The 15,820-nt window shown below is 36.0% G+C and overlaps 1 protein-coding gene across 1 annotated transcript; it reads right to left on the bottom strand.

The window, feature by feature from the left end:
- Window positions 1–1,534: 1,534 nt before the first annotated feature.
- Window positions 1,535–15,299, bottom strand: niban1a (niban apoptosis regulator 1a). The gene is made up of 14 exons (XM_051138895.1): window positions 15,165–15,299; window positions 10,864–10,994; window positions 10,624–10,752; window positions 10,414–10,528; window positions 9,676–9,840; window positions 9,465–9,580; window positions 8,417–8,521; window positions 7,907–8,069; window positions 5,734–5,921; window positions 5,417–5,560; window positions 5,213–5,323; window positions 5,032–5,139; window positions 3,571–3,682; window positions 1,535–3,465 (listed from the first exon to the last, which is right to left on the bottom strand). The coding sequence occupies exons 1-14, from the start codon at window positions 15,214–15,216 to the stop codon at window positions 2,585–2,587; spliced, it is 2,520 nt and encodes an 839-aa protein (XP_050994852.1). The 5' UTR covers window positions 15,217–15,299; the 3' UTR covers window positions 1,535–2,584.
- Window positions 15,300–15,820: the final 521 nt, after the last annotated feature.

Here is a 15,820-nt window from a genome sequence, read left to right as displayed (position 1 = left end):
AAATAATATCGGTCTCTTATGTGTGTTTTAGTATTTATGAAACTCAATTTCATCGGTGCCTGGGAATTGTCTTAATTACTGTTTTATATAAAATGCCTTTTTATTTAATGTGGTGCAATATGAAATACATAAATCGATGTGCAAAAGCTTTCCTTGTGTATGTTACTTTAATAGAAATCATATTTAGGATTTTAGCACAGCAGAAACTCACCTTGTTTACTCTCACTTGATTGCAAGTGAAATGCCGTGCATCTCATTCATTCTCTATAATTCACTCCCATCATTCAAACATTCCTTAAAAGGGTGGTTATGTATTTATGTACTGATGGACTGGCTTGTTTATGTGGATCTCATATAGGGAGGCTAATGCCTGGAGCAGAATTTGTAGTGACTGTCCTTTTATAACACAGATCTCAGTGGTTTTGCTGTATGTACCTGCAGTGCACATGTGGCAAATGTACTTGTACTTGTCACTCAACATTTGTTCGTAACAACAAACGGCACAACGCTGTAGATATGTCACAGATCCAGATTCCGTGGAAAGCAAACCTGTCAGGCCTGCATTGTGGGTCTAAGGTAAACAGTCATCCCTGGTTCACAGCAGACTTTGACGCAGCTTTGCATTTTGGGGACATGTACAAGATCCTTAGTGTTTAAACTTTACTCATGTTGTTTGTTCCTAAAGGATTCCCTCATAAGGATTCACAAAGTACACTCATTTCCAAACTCAATATTTATATTACAATTTAGATTTTATATATTATTCAAATGCTAACATAGCAATTCATTTGTACATATTAGCTTAAAACAACATTGAAATAAGATTATCTATATTACATTCAAAATCAAGCTTTTTTGGTAACATTATTACTGTTCTTAGTGTCACTTTTCATCAGTACAATGCTTCCTTGCTGAATAAAAGTAATAATTTCTTTTAAAAAAAAAAATCTTACTGACCCCAAACTTTTGAATGGTAGTGTATCTATATGCATATACAAGGGTGCACATAAGTTTTTTTGGTTTGGTGCTCACACTGAACATTAAATATAACTATAAAAAATAAAATAATTAATAATAGTATTATTGCGTTTTATTTAGTTTATAAAAAATACTATTATGTTTTAAAATAAACATGAGTATTAAATAAAAACTATTTCATAGTACACTTAAAAAAATGCTAATATTTACACTCACCATTTTTAATTAAATGTATTTATTTTTCAGAATTTTCAAACCTAAATTCAGCAAGCTTTTATTTTGGTGAGTTGGCGGCAAATGCACCGCTGATTTTAGAGCTGTTGAGTCAAGTGCGTCAGTAGGTGCGTTTCCATTAGAGATTTGCGCAAAACTTTTGCGATATTTTATAAATGACAATTAAAAAAACTATTGCAAAATGACAGCGTTTTCATTAACCCATGATATGCGAACCAAAATTTTTTTTTTTCTTGAGATAAGTCATGACTGATTGGTCAGTTTATGTATATCGCAGCAAATGCAGTAGCCAATATTTTTGAATGCATAATAATTGAATGCATTCTTGTTAGTAATGAAAATTATAATTAGATGAACTCTGATATACCATATCGTAGTCGTGTTTTTATTAAGTCGCGTTGAAACAATGAAAGCAGTTAAATTTTCTGTTTGTTCATCAACGCTTTAGGGATTTCCTGGACTTCTTCTGTGATGTATGTGGAGTTTCTGCACGTCAGCGCCCTCTGGCCTTCGGATAAAGATTTACTACTGATCACAGAACCATGCTTCCCTGACAAGATGCGAATGACAATTGTAGCTTTTGCCTAATCGCCCTAATCGAAGGAGATGTAGACGTATCTTTAGCAAAGCAGCGCAGAGATTCTTCTAGGACGTTACTAAATCACGGTATAAACACAAGCATTGACTAGGGCTCTGGCGGCCATATTGGAGCCATAATGCACTGCGGACGTGTGCAGTGTTAATAAGGGTTTCAAAGCATTGATGGCAAGGAAGACCCTTAAACTTGAGAGCAGCCACGTATATAGTGTTTCTTGGAAGTTATAGTACATTTAAAGAATGGTCATGTGACTTTTACATTCGCCAAGCGAACTGTAGATGCGAAAAAAAAAAAACAGCATGGTTTCCTTTGCGATTTTGTGAAATATTTCTTATTAATTAATGGTGAATATTAATATTGCCTGAAAAACCACCTCATGTGTAAAAACTTTTTTTGGCGAAATTGATTCCCATTGGGCATTTTTTCGATTCGCAAATTCAGTTTGCACAATTTGAAGGGTAATGGAAACGCAGCTATTGAATGTTTTGCGCTTCGCTCTAAAACTGGCAATGCGTAGATTTATACTTTCATTTCGAATAGAAATCTTTTACAGTATTACAGATAGTCATTCAAAAACGGTTATTGTGCATTAACAGCTGTCAACCAAACTTATTTACACAACGCATTCACAACACACCATTTATGTGCACCCCTGTACATACATATCTAAAGTAAACTATAATTACCTTCTGCACATTGATGAAACCAACTTCAAAATGTACAATTTGTCTCTTCACACAGAAAATGTAGTCCTGACATAAAACTCTTTGAAACTTAAACTATAGCATCTTGCTCCTCAAACATTTGAACTTTTTCTCCATTGTCTTTAGAAGGCTCAACCACGTCCTCTATTTCAATAACCTCCACTACCAGGTCACGGATCTCCTTCACACAGTCCAGAGGCCTGGTTTCATCCTCTAGGTTTGGTGAAGACTGGGATTCTGAGGCTTTTTCTGAAAGAGCCATGATTTGTTTGCTTGTGAACTCTTTGTAGATATCTCTATCCTCTGCATCCTGAATAGATAAACAAACGGCGATCGGATATGTGCTTTCATCATGTATTAGTGCTTTAATCCGGGCTGGATCCTTTGACGAATCTTCTGTCTTTATAATTTCCTTGCTGTTGTTCTCTGTTTCAGCAGGCTCATGGTCAGAGGTTTTAGTGCAAACCTGGTTGATTAGTACTGTGGGTTTATTAGCAAAGTCTGAAGAATTTGCATCAATACTACCAACACTTTCTATACCTTCTGTTACCTTAATAATAGGGGTGGAACTGACCGAAGCTTTCTTGACGTTTGTGGTGAGTTCTCGTTTAGTCTCAGCTGATGCGTCCGAGGTTGACGTTTCAGCAGTTAGAAATACATCATCACTGCTCTCCTCTAAGAGAACCTTGTATTCTCCTTCATCGATAGTTCCCATGATAGGAAAAGATTGGCTTTCTGATGAGTGAACGCTCACGGATTTGTTTGCTGTCAGGCCATTGCTCAGCAGCGGAGAGGGCGGCATGGGTGTGCGCTGTCTCGGGGAGGTATTTAAGTGTCCCGGGCTGCTGGGCGCGGATCCTGGGGGTGTGGAGGAGAAGCTGGACACGCTGAAATTGTATCTGCTCTCTGTGAACAGGTTGAATTTCTTCTTGCTGGCTGCTTCCTTGACCACTGCCAATCAAAAGGACAAATCAGACTTGAGATCTAGGCAAATCCTAAAACTAATTATAATAATATATAATAATTTCTAGGGCCCTATGAAATAATGTGACATACCCATGTTGACGTCTTTTTCCAGTATCTCCTTGATAATGTCCTCATACACGTTTTCCACACCGATGAAGTTTGTATAATCAGCAAATATATATTGCTCAAGTTTGGGTAGTTCCTAAAAGTAAATTTTGAGAAAAGACACGTTTATGAGAAGAGATCAACCAGTTACATTTGAGGTCAAAAGTTTACATACACCTTGCAAAATCTACAAAATGTTAATTTTTTTTTACCAAAAGAAGAGGGATCATACAAAATGCATGTTGTTTTTTTTTATTTAGTACTGACCTGAATAAGATATTTCACATAAAAGACGTTTACATATAGTCCACAAGTGAAAATAATAGTTGAATTTATTAAAATGACCATACACTTGATTCTCTTGTGTTGTTACCTGAATGATCCACAGCTGTTTTTTTTTTTTTGTTTTGTTTTAGTGATAGTTGTTAATGAGTCCCTTGTTTGTCCTGAACAGTTGAACTGCCCACCGTTCTTAAGAAAAATCCCACAAATTCTTTGGTTTTTCAGCACATTTGTGTATTTGAACCCTCTCCAATAATGACTATATGATTTTAAGATCCACCTTTTCATACTACAGACAACCAAGGGACTCGTATGCAACTATTACAGAAGGTTCAAACGTGCACTGATGCTTCAGAAGGAAACATGATGCATTAAGAGCCAGGGGTGAAAACTTTTGAACAGAATAAAGATGTGTGCATTTTTCTTATTTTGCCTAAATATCATGTTTTTTTTCATTTAGTACTTCAGAAGCTACAGAGGAAACTTACATGTTTTCCAGAAGACAAAATAAGTTAAATTTACCCTGATCTTCAAATTCCAAAAGTTTTCACCCCCGGCACTTGATGCTACCCTGATCTTCAAATTCCAAAAGTTTTCACCCCTGGCACTTGATGCATCTTGTTTCCTTCTGAAGCATCAGTGAGTGTTTGAATCTTCTGTAATAGTTGCATATGAGTCCCTCAGTTGTCCTCAGTGTTAAAAGATGGATCTCAGAATCATACAGTCATTGTTCGAAAGGGTTCAAATACACAAAAATGCTGAAAAACCAAAGAATTTGTGGGACCTGAAGGATTTTTCTTTTAACTGTTTAACTGTTCAGGGCAAACAAGGGACTCATTAACAACTATAACTAAACTAAAAAAAAACACAGCTATGGATCATTCAGCTAACAAGAGGTAAGTCAAGCGTATGTAAACTTTTGAACAGGGGCAATTCAGCTATTATTTTGTCTTATGGACTTCTCTCTAAACATCTCTTCTGGTCAGTACTAAAAAAATAACATGCATTCTGTATGATCCCTCTTATTTTTGTTAAATAATTAATAATTCTGCAGATTCTGCAAGGTGTATGTTAACTTTTGACTTCAACTGTATGTTATGTGTATGCAATCTTTCAGTTCTTGTATTTACTTAGCTGTCATTATGCAACCAATCTCAAAGATACCTCTTTAAAGGATGGGGCCAGGTGCTTCTTAATGCTGGGTAGGGTGATGTTGATCAAAGCCTCCTGCAAGATTTTCTTCCTCACTGTGCTGCTGTCATAGTCAAATTGCTGTAGGACACAAATTAAATTAAGCAATCTGATACAAGCATCTGTGTTTGTAAATGAGAAGTTCTATGCTTACCTTCAGAACCCTGTTTGATGCCTTTTCCATCGCCATCGAAAGACTGACCGATGGATCCTCCAGAGCCTTTCGCACAAGCAGCTCAAAGGTGTACTCTGTATTCTCCATCAGCTGAAACAATCACACAACAGTTTTAGATCAGAATCAGTGAGAAAAATTGCTTTTGGTCAGAGAGTTGACTTCTTGGTTTTGCAGTTTTGGTACCTGTTTTAAGTCTATCTGTGTGCTGTCCACCAGACCTTTAATGCAATAGTTGAAGGTTTGTTGTAGCTCTTGAACGTGATCTGCCAAGCCATCCACTTTCTCATAACAGCTCTGTAAATTAGCCTTACTCATCTTAAACAGAGCCTTCAGTGTGAGAGAGAGAGAAGAAGAGCTATTTTATCACATCTTTAACCTTAAAGGTTAGTATTAATGATATTTAACATTTTGTTTGTAAATAGTTTGGCTTTAGAAAAATACAGTACAAGACATATGGACTTTTTATGGTGATTAATCGTATATTTGTTCATTTTTCACACCTGTCTGAGTTCCTCCTTCTGATCAACGTCCTGGAAGTCCTCACACAGCTGCTGCATCATGCCCTCGCTCAAGTCCCGGGCCTCTGTGAAGCCCAGGCTTATGGGTCCCATCACTTCCTCCAAGATGGCTGGCAGGTACGGCTGCACCTGCTTTGTGCAGTATTCTGTTGCTGGCTCAGTAACCATGGCTAACCAGGTGGGGAGAGAAAAAATATAGTACTTAGACTCAGGCTATGTCAGGTATGAGCAACTATGTTAAACTGTCATATATAGGCTAATTTTTTCTTCAGTGATGTCTGGTCAAAAGAAATATATATTTTATGAGATATTTATAAATAATAATATCAAACATTACTTCTTCAAAAGGTCAGTGTTTTTGAAAAAAGTCTCTTACTGATCTTACTGGTCTCTTACCAAAGCTGCAATTATTTGATTACAGTAAAATGGGCAATGTACCAGTAGACATGATAAACCAGTAGAAATTTGTCAACAGTTAGAGCTTTTCGGCTATCATCTCTATTGTGGTTACAGGCCCGCATTATATCGTGAAAATGTATCATTTGCATGTGTTTAGAAACATTGCAGTTTAAAAACAAGTGATTTTAAGCCGTTGAAACGCAATCAGCAATGAAGGAGAACTTATTTTGCTATATGTGCGCGCTGTCAGAGTTCATAGAGCACAGAAACACTGAATTATGTTTGACATTATATAGGCCGTGAACAGTTAAAGAAGTAGTTCACTTCCAGAACAAAAGTTTACAGATAATGTACTCACCCTATTGTCATCTAAGATGTTCATGTCTTTCTTTTTTCAGTCGTAAAGAAATTGTTTTTTCAAGAAAATATTTAGGGATAGTTATATTCATATAATGGACTTCTATGGTGCCTGTGAGTTTGAACTTTCAAAGTGCAGTTTAAATGCAGCTTCAAAAGGTTCTAAACAATCCCAGCCAAGGACGGTACTCCTGCAGCGATGTAGGACGATTTTAAAGTTGGAAGAGAAAATGAGATGGGAGTTTTTTTAACATACCCTAACTGTATTGACCCAGAGTACACATGCGCGTGGCAGAGTGATGAAAATGGCCGATCGTTTTGCTAGGCAAGGCAATTCTTCCTTGGTTTTTAAGCTGCATTTAAACTGCATTTTGGAAGTTCAAACTCGCGAGCACCATAGAAGTCCACTATATGGAGATAATTCCTTAAATGTTTTCCTCAAAAAACAACAAGAGAAGCATTTGAGGTTAAAAAGTAGAAAATGACCGATCGTTTCACGTTTCACTTCCTCGGCTGGGATTGTTTAGAGCCTTTTGAAGCTGCATTTAAACTGCACTTTGAAAGTTCAAACTCACAGGCACCATAGAAGTCCACTATATGGATAGAATGCTTTAAATATTTTCTTTAAAAAACATAATTTCTTTACGAATGAAAAAAGAAAGACATGAACATCTTGGATGACAACGTGGTGGGTACATTATCTGTAAATTTTTGTTAAAAAACTACTTTTATACTTTTATAAATATACACACTTGTATGTCAAAATGCCTGTCTTTGCAAGTATCTTTGTAAACACAGAAATTTAGGTCTTTAGTGAAAGCAAACAGCTGAGAAAGAAAACACATATGTAACAGTATATTGAATCCGGGCAGCTCTTAAAGTGACAGCAGTCTACTATTCCTGCTGTCTGTCATTCATGTTAATCAAACGACAAAAGAGAGAAAATCTCTCACTGCTCTTGACTAAATCACTTTTCTAACTTTAATAAGAAGTTCTGTTGCAAAATCAAAATAAATTGAAAGTGATTAAAAAGATTGAGCGGGTACAGATCCCTTAGTTGAATATGATGTTGCTGATTGATCTACGCACTCAAGACTAAAGTTGAGCGCAGTGAATTATATTTTTTTCATAACTTTAATAAGAAGAAATATATATTTGATTTAGACAGTGAGGAATATGCAGTGTTTTACACATTTGATTACTTTATACAATGTACGTAGTGTTTCTTAGTTTTTTTGTGCTATTGCTTGTAATTAGTTTCTAATTCTTTTTTAATCATTGACTGTTTACTTGTCCCCCCCACCCCTAGTCGTGTACATTTGGCAAGGGAGAGATGACTGATTGATTGCATGGTTCTTAAAAGCAAGAAACAGGCTTATTTATTAGTGTGATAAAGTACCTCTGAGTTTGCCCTCCAGGAAAGCTCTTGAGCTGGAGATCTGGTCCATATCAGAGCGCATGAGCGTGTCCTGCTGTTTCACCATCTCTTGGCACTCCTGCTTCAGTGTTTTCATCCTTTCAAACAGATGCTCTTGCAGCAGGAAATAAGTGGCTTCAACCGTCTATAAGACAAATGGCTAGGGTCAAGGGAAATTCATTAAAAACATCAATCATTCATAAGCGTTCTATTAATCATTCTTTGTTTTTCAGCGACGAATTCGTCAATAATCACAGCTATGGAATGCAGTGTGTCTCTGGTATGTTTCTGGTTTGTTCCACCCTTTAGGAAACACCATAGGGACATTTCTGGCCTCCTTAGCCTAAAGCTATTTGGGTGTGGGTCATCCTACATGTACGTCAACATCACACCCCAGTTTCAAGTATCAAGGGCAGGTTCTGGAGAAATCCAATGCCATAATAGGAATGTATCTGTACAGCAGTAGAAGATCTAAATAGGAAAGAAACGCACCGCAAACCACACTCTCCTCCTGTCTGCCCTCTTGCTCTTCAAACATGGCTCCAATTCTTTGTCCAGGTAGGGCATCAAGTCCTCCATAAACAGATTGGCAAGACCCTAAACACAGATTCAGTACAGATTCAGAAATATTAAACATACATTAAACATACAAACATTGAGAGCAATCTCCTAAGTGCTAAACCCCAGTTTATGTAATCTTAAACCACAGGCTAGACTGAAATGAACAATGAACTGATATGATCTGTTTACCTAAAACCACAAATCAATCACTGACCTGCTTTCAGCCATTACTCACACAAAATCCAAATAAAAGAATTTAAATGAATTAAATACTGGTTTAATGAACATTTTAAACAAACATTTTATATGGTTATCAGACAACTTAATTTATTAAAATTTATTAATGATATGCTGGGCATTTTATAAATGGTTTCAAAGGCGATTTATCAATTTAGTAAGAATGATCCATTTTCATGTGTACAGTATATACCTGTTTTTGAGCTTTAGGATGCTTCATGGCACATGATGTACTACCAACAAGTTATTTAATATGTGTGAGACACATATGGATAGTTCATTGTCACGTTGGCTGTAATAGGTGAAACTACAGAGTGAAACCGCCTGTATGCAGCATTACTCAGATTCCACACAGTGCTCTGATGTAACAGCGTGTGACTTGGAGTTATGGAGATTGAGTACAGATATCGCATAAGGCAGTGTATAATACAACATGAAACATTTAGGTGTGTTTTTATACTGAAATCTACCTTTAAGTAATGAAAACATTAAATGCTTAAGAACAAATGCCCAGTTATACCAAATATGTAAAGAATATGTTTGGTTCCACCCATTTAGAAATGCTAAACAATGTCATGACTGTCACATTCAATTACAAAACATGTCAGTTAACAGGATTTTGTCTTAGTACAATGTTCTATTTTAACAGTTAGAACATTCCATGTCATGCTAGAACAACAAACAAGATTGTTTGGGTATTTGTGTCAATGTAAACCTGCATGGAAAGTGAAAGGACACCTACCCTCACATCACTGCCTATGAGCATATCCCACGATTCATACTGGCCTTTCTCCTGCCTATAGAGCTGAATAGCTTTGAGGAAAGCCTTAACATCACAATTCTCCTTCTTGAGAAAATCTGTTGAGTGGACCAAATAGGATATATTAATTCACACCACAACTTTTACTGGGTTACACTGTCCTACTGTGGTTTCATTGCAGTGAAAGTGATACCTTTGTTTTGGTGGCGAACGCAGTCAGATAAGAGTGAGATGAATTCAACTTGAGAGTTTTCATCACGGAAACAGAAATAGGAATCCCGGCGGTATGGAAGTCTAAGATAAACTGGGAACTGCCCTGGCATGTCCGCCACAGGAGGTGCAAAATCTTCCTGGACGTCTGCAACACAACACACAATGAGTAAAGTCAGTATTTTTGTTTTCTTTGCTCACAAAAAGTATTCTCACAGCTTAAGGCTGAACCACTGATGTCACACAGAGTATTTTAACAATGTCCTTACTAGCTTTCTGGTCTTTTTTTAATTTGTGTTCCGATAATGAACAAAGGTCTTACAGGTTTGGAACAACATGATGGTGAGTAATTAATGACAGTGTTTTCACTTTTGAGGGAACTAACCCTTTAACTTTACGAATTAATCCACCTTATTTTTCTGTGAGAGTGTTAATTTTATGGGTTTGTCCTCCGGTCTGTGTCCAGCTAATTTTAGCTGTGCAAAAAAGTAAATTTTGCTTCTTGATAATGCAAATTGGTGTGTCTTGCCATATTATTTGAATGTATTATCTTCATTATGAACACACTGGTCTGTAGTGCAAGCAGTTTTACCGTTTACTGCACGTTGTTATTGTTCTCTTAATTGTTATTTCCCTATAGCGGCTAATGAACCGGAAGTCTCACCCACAGGCTTAAAATTAGCTCACTTAAAATATATGTATGTACTCAAACTGTACTCACCGTTAGTGCAAGGGCAGCATTGGTTAATCATTTCCATGTATTTCTCTTCTGTGGTCAGAATGGTTCCCCCTGTAGGCATCAGTCTGTATAGTGGAGGTGAACCTTTTACAAACGCCTGCGGGAAAGCAGGTATGAGATGATGGTGTTAATGTTTCATCATTACCTCAGACAGCAAGAGCTTATAGTCAAATCCTGGATGATGGCTCATACCTTGTAGCTCTCATAACACTCCAAGACGTAATTGGCACGGATTACTATATATCTATCCTTCCACTTCCTGCTGTCATTAAAGTGTTGCACAATCTCCTCATACAGCACCTTTCCAGGCTCTGGAGAGGCCTGGGTATGGAAATATATGAGAGTCGATCTCAGAGGAAGAAATGCTCATTGATTTAACTATACATGTATGTCTTTGTATGGAGTTACTCCACACATGAGATAGATTCCTACCCGTTGTTTGAGAAACTGTGTATGCTCCTTTTTGCGCTGCTCAAGTTCATCTCGGATCTGGGACAGGTAAGCCAGAGAATATTGTTTCCTATAAATCGGTGCAAACTGCTTAAAATTCTCGTCCACTTGCCCTGCAAGAGAACACAATCCAGAGATCATTATTAAAACAGAAGTGAAAAAGGTATAAAACATTTATTTTGAGCTATATTCTGTTTATTCTCAAATAATTAGAGACACTTGCTCAGCAATGTCGATTTTGACTGTCATAATTTTTGTATTTTTCCCAAATATTTATTTTTATACAAATAAGTAAGCCATCTGTAGCTTGATTTTAACTTAACCACAAAACTATAAACATGATTTAACAACGCTATTAAAATTAACGCGAAACGTTAACATGAACTTAACCAATAGCGTAAGATTAGGGCGGGGATATCTGTTTATCCAACCAATGGAAGACGGGGGGAGTGGCCACGTAGTCACAACGGTCATTTCCAGTTCTGTTGCTATTGTTTGATCAATTACATGACATTATTACATGCTACATTATAGCTGGAAGAAAAAATGGATATAAATCACGGAATATGCGATATTTCAGGTACATTCGCGAGCCAACATACTTGCTGCTGTTTTTAATGTTAGTGTTAATTAATGCGTTAACATACCTGACATTAAATAATATTAAATGACGTTACGTAATAACATTAAATAATAAGGAATATATTTGTTACAGTATTTACTAATCTTTGTTAACGTTGAGCCTGAACAACTGTTATCACGAGTTATCATCAATCAGCCACATTGGTGACACTAAATGTAAACAATGTCAACTAACTCGCATATTTTGCTAAATATTGCTGCTGAAAATGGTCAATTATTGTAATGTTTTGGGCTGTACTAATCGGTCGGATCGGGAAAAACATTTATAGAACTATAGACTGCCAAAATTATAACAAATCAAGGAGAAGAGTACCAAAAACTGAGGGAAAAAGGCGTTTGTACTTGGGCAAACTGAACCAGGATTTCCAGGACAAGAATCTTGACAACATTCGTGTTTGTTCTTATCATTTCTGGTCAGTTAGGTGAAATATTAGGCTAATATCTTAGTTAATACTGCTCATACGTATCTTTACCACCTATTAACTTTAGTTTGTAAAAATATTGCGCCCTAAGTCTTTCTCTATGTGATTTAGCAGCTTCCACACGTTTTTTTCCACGATTTAACAGCATGAATCAGCAGAACAATGTATTCAGTTATATATTAAGAGTGCAATCCATGCTGTTGTTTACATCCGAGTATCTCCAGTATGGCTGTGCATCTGTGTATCTGACCAAACCATGACGTAAATGACAATATCGAGCTGTATTGTTAATATGTTTATAATATTAATATTAATAATATTAATATTAAAGTGTTATCTTGTTTCATGAGTGTTTCATGAGATAATCAACCATTTTAAAACTCTCTTTTTATTCTGCTTTGTACTTCAGTTGGAGAACAATGCACCATCAATGAGTCCAACACATAAAAGCAGCTTGCAGTACAGCGGGTGCAAATCCAAAATAAGAAAAGAGGAAACTGATTACCAAAAATAACATCTGATACAAAAAGGTACAGTCCAGAGGTGAGTACAGAGGAAATTCACAGCAGATTGTCTAAACGAGCTGCACGTCTGAGGCTCAAATGAACTCTCAAAGGAACATTGTGGGAACATTTTCCCAGTACCACATGCAGTATAGCTGAACAATACTGCAGTGAACAGAAGATATTAAAGTGTGTTTACAGCCAATCAGACTACTTCCTCCCTGCCAGAACATCTGAACATTCTTGACTGTTATATCACTGTATAATTTTAATTCTAAAATGGAAAGTTACAATTCTAGGTGCTGATTGGTCAATACAGCATATATGTGGTATATTAAAATAAATGTGTAATATTAAAATGCTTAAAAAACACCAATAAATAAATGCAGTATTTGTTAAGCAATATTTTATTATGTAATAAGGCACTTCAGTCATGGCAGAAGCACATAACGACTAACATTCTGACTATATTTGCAAAATGGCACAACCTCTTTACTGTTCACTGTTTTCAAAAATAAATAATCTTGACACTCTTGAGTGACAATATTTTCTAAAATTAAAAAAGATGAATTTAAAAGCATTTGTCTTGATGTAACATTTTGTGGTGTTAATAATACATGTAATTATTACATACTATAAAATTAGTATGTGTAATTAATCGTTTTCCTGAAACTAATTGAACTTTCGGATTAAACACCAAAACCGGAAAGTTCACTCTGAGAGGGTGTTCCTACTTTCTTAAATTCCTTGTGTACATTTTTTTATACATTTTTCAGATTCTTTCATTACATAACATGCAACTAAATTTAGATGACAGCTGAGAGCTACGCCATTCGCTTCCAGCAAATTTCACAATGGAGTGAAAGTACTGTAACAAGCTGCTCTGTCACCGTTTTCTCTCTCTCATCAGTGAACAGAACATCTCTTCATGCAGTCTTCCTTGAACTATTGTTTTATTTGTATGAGAGAGATTAATTGTTCTGGAAGGAAATGTAGTTCGAAATTTCTTGAATTCTTGAGCTCTGACATGTAAGATGCTTGACGTTATGACCTGCAAAGCCAGTTCTGTATGAATGTACCTCAACAGACTTTTTTACACTTCAGCAAGAGTGCAAGTTTGAGAAAGGAATGTACGTAAACACCTGTACATGTGTACACACATTTTTTAAATATCCTTGACAACGTGCAGCTGTTGACCACACACTCTCTTTTCACCTTCTTAGGTGTGAAAGCACAGCACCTGAGTTTACAGTTGGCTCATTCACAGGAAGTGGTCTCATTTGTGTTAATAGCCAGGGGTGTAAAGTTTTAAACAGAATGAGGTGTACATTTTTCTTATTTTGCCTAAATATCATATTTTTTTCATTTAGTACTGCCCTTTAGAAGCTACAGAAGATACTTACATGTTTCCCAGAAGACAAAATAAGATAATTTACTCTGATCTTTAAATTCAGAAAGTTTTCACCCCCGGCTCATAATGCATTGGGTTTCCTTCTGAAGCATCAGTAAGCGTTTGAATCTTCGGTCCCTCAGTAAGCCTCGGTTTGAAAATATGGATCTCAAAATCATACTGTTATTGTTGGAAAGGGTTCAAATACACAAAAATGCTGAAAAATTAAAGAATTTGAACTTTTAAATAATGAGGAATGTAAATTTTTATAAATTCGGCTATAATTGTAAAAATCTTTATATGAAATCTCTTATTCAGGTCAGTACTAAATAAAAATAACATGCATTTTGTATGATCCCTCTCATTTTGGTAAAATAATTAACATTTTGTAGATTCTGCAAGGTGTATGTAAACTTTTGACTTATTATTAAACTTATATAATATTAACATATGCTAATATATAATGTTACATAAGGATATGCACTTCAAAATTAGTACTTTGCAAGTTTGTAACCATGTATTTACAAATTGAGGTAATAGTTTCAATGAAAAAAACAATGAAAAAACCCATATTTGTTGAAAACTTATGTAATATTTGGGAGACATGCCCTTTTTGCGGTTACAGTCTTAGTGTGTTGGAAATTTAGCAGTACCATTTTCAAACAAAATAATCACTAGTCAGGCATGAATGGACCTGTTTCGTGAGAATGAGCTTTTAAGTTAAAATCAGACTAGCTTTTGAGAATGAATGGGAAGGTATCTGGATAATTTTAAATTATCTGGATAAATGTAGTTTCAAAACACATTTCAACAACACCCTTGTAGTGTAATGCTCTTTCAGCACGTTTTGTGAGCTGACGGATCCGAGGTGTTTTTCCATTTGAGCAAATAGCAGAGCTGCGTTTAATCCTTTACACTCTCTGACACACACACATACACCAAATCCTCCACCCATATAATTTTCAATGGCCAGAACAAGAAAACAAACAGGTTTTGGCCTCTCACTTTTCAGCTGTGCAGGTTGAGTACTCAAGTTATCTGATTGACACTAATGATAGTCGTTGTCCAATGAGGCATTTACAAGTCCAAATTCAACACGAAGCTTTATCTTAACACAGAGAGGCCATGCATTTTAATACATCCACCCTTTTTTCTTTGTCTGTCCGTAGCATTGCAGTATAGGAAAAGGTTTTGAACAACCCATTATTATTATGAACTATTTAGAGGCATCAGAAGATCTTTTTACTGCTATTCCCACACTCAAACTCTTTTAAAGTAAATTCCAAAAGCACTTAATAACTTAGAATGACTGCATACAGCACATACCTTTTATGTAGTTGGATTTATTTTCATCCAGTAAACTGGATGATGCTCCCATACTGCTCTGTTTAGTTCAGGTGAGCTCTTCTCTGCTCTGGTGAAGATGATTCTGTGGCACTGTGTTCACTACTGAGGGAGAATCTGAAAGCAAGTGTTATATTTCAGGACTGTGGGAGGGGCATGAATGAAACAGTCACACCAGGACTTTCAAGGGCTGGCTTTTAAAACCTAAAAAGCTGTCTAACTACACAGCCTGAAATGCTGTCTGGTGAGCTCACTAGGTTTTGACACACATTTTTTGATTTAATAGAAACAAGCTATATGGTATGTGCTTTATACATCAGTGTTCTCTGTGAATATGCATCTGGGCCTCTAGGATCAAAGTTGTCAGGTTATTATTAAGTTATCATCCAAGGTACTTCAAAAAAAAAAAAACTATGCTTTGTTTGTGAAATACAATATACCTTTTACATACTAGACAGACTTGATCTTATTAAGGTGTATTACCAGTTTCTATTCTAATTAACATACCAGTACGTTAATTCTAGTGCATATCAGGGAGGTCTAGACATTGTACTATGCAAATGAAACTGGTGTGGCACTAATTTATGTGAAAAGACTTTTCACAGGGCTATAAATTCAAGCTGATGATTCACGTGAAA

The sequence above is a fragment of the Labeo rohita genome, chromosome 20 (genome assembly GCF_022985175.1).
Source record: "Labeo rohita strain BAU-BD-2019 chromosome 20, IGBB_LRoh.1.0, whole genome shotgun sequence".
NCBI lineage: Eukaryota > Metazoa > Chordata > Actinopteri > Cypriniformes > Cyprinidae > Labeo > Labeo rohita.
The sequence above is the reverse complement of the archived record's forward strand: the minus strand, read 5'-3'. Positions and strand labels throughout refer to the sequence as shown.

Bases quoted from the DNA above. Each gene is read 5' to 3' on its own strand.
- niban1a (XM_051138895.1), bottom strand. From the start codon at position 15,216: ATGGGAGCATCATCCAGTTTACTGGATGAAAATAAATCCAACTACATA. The intron at 9,581-9,675 runs GTATCACTTTCA...TCCACTCAACAG, and splicing joins CGTTCGCCACCAAAACAAAG to ATTTTCTCAAGAAGGAGAAT. The intron at 3,683-5,031 runs GTATCTTTGAGA...ATTTACTTTTAG, and splicing joins TGGCCCCATCCTTTAAAGAG to GAACTACCCAAACTTGAGCA.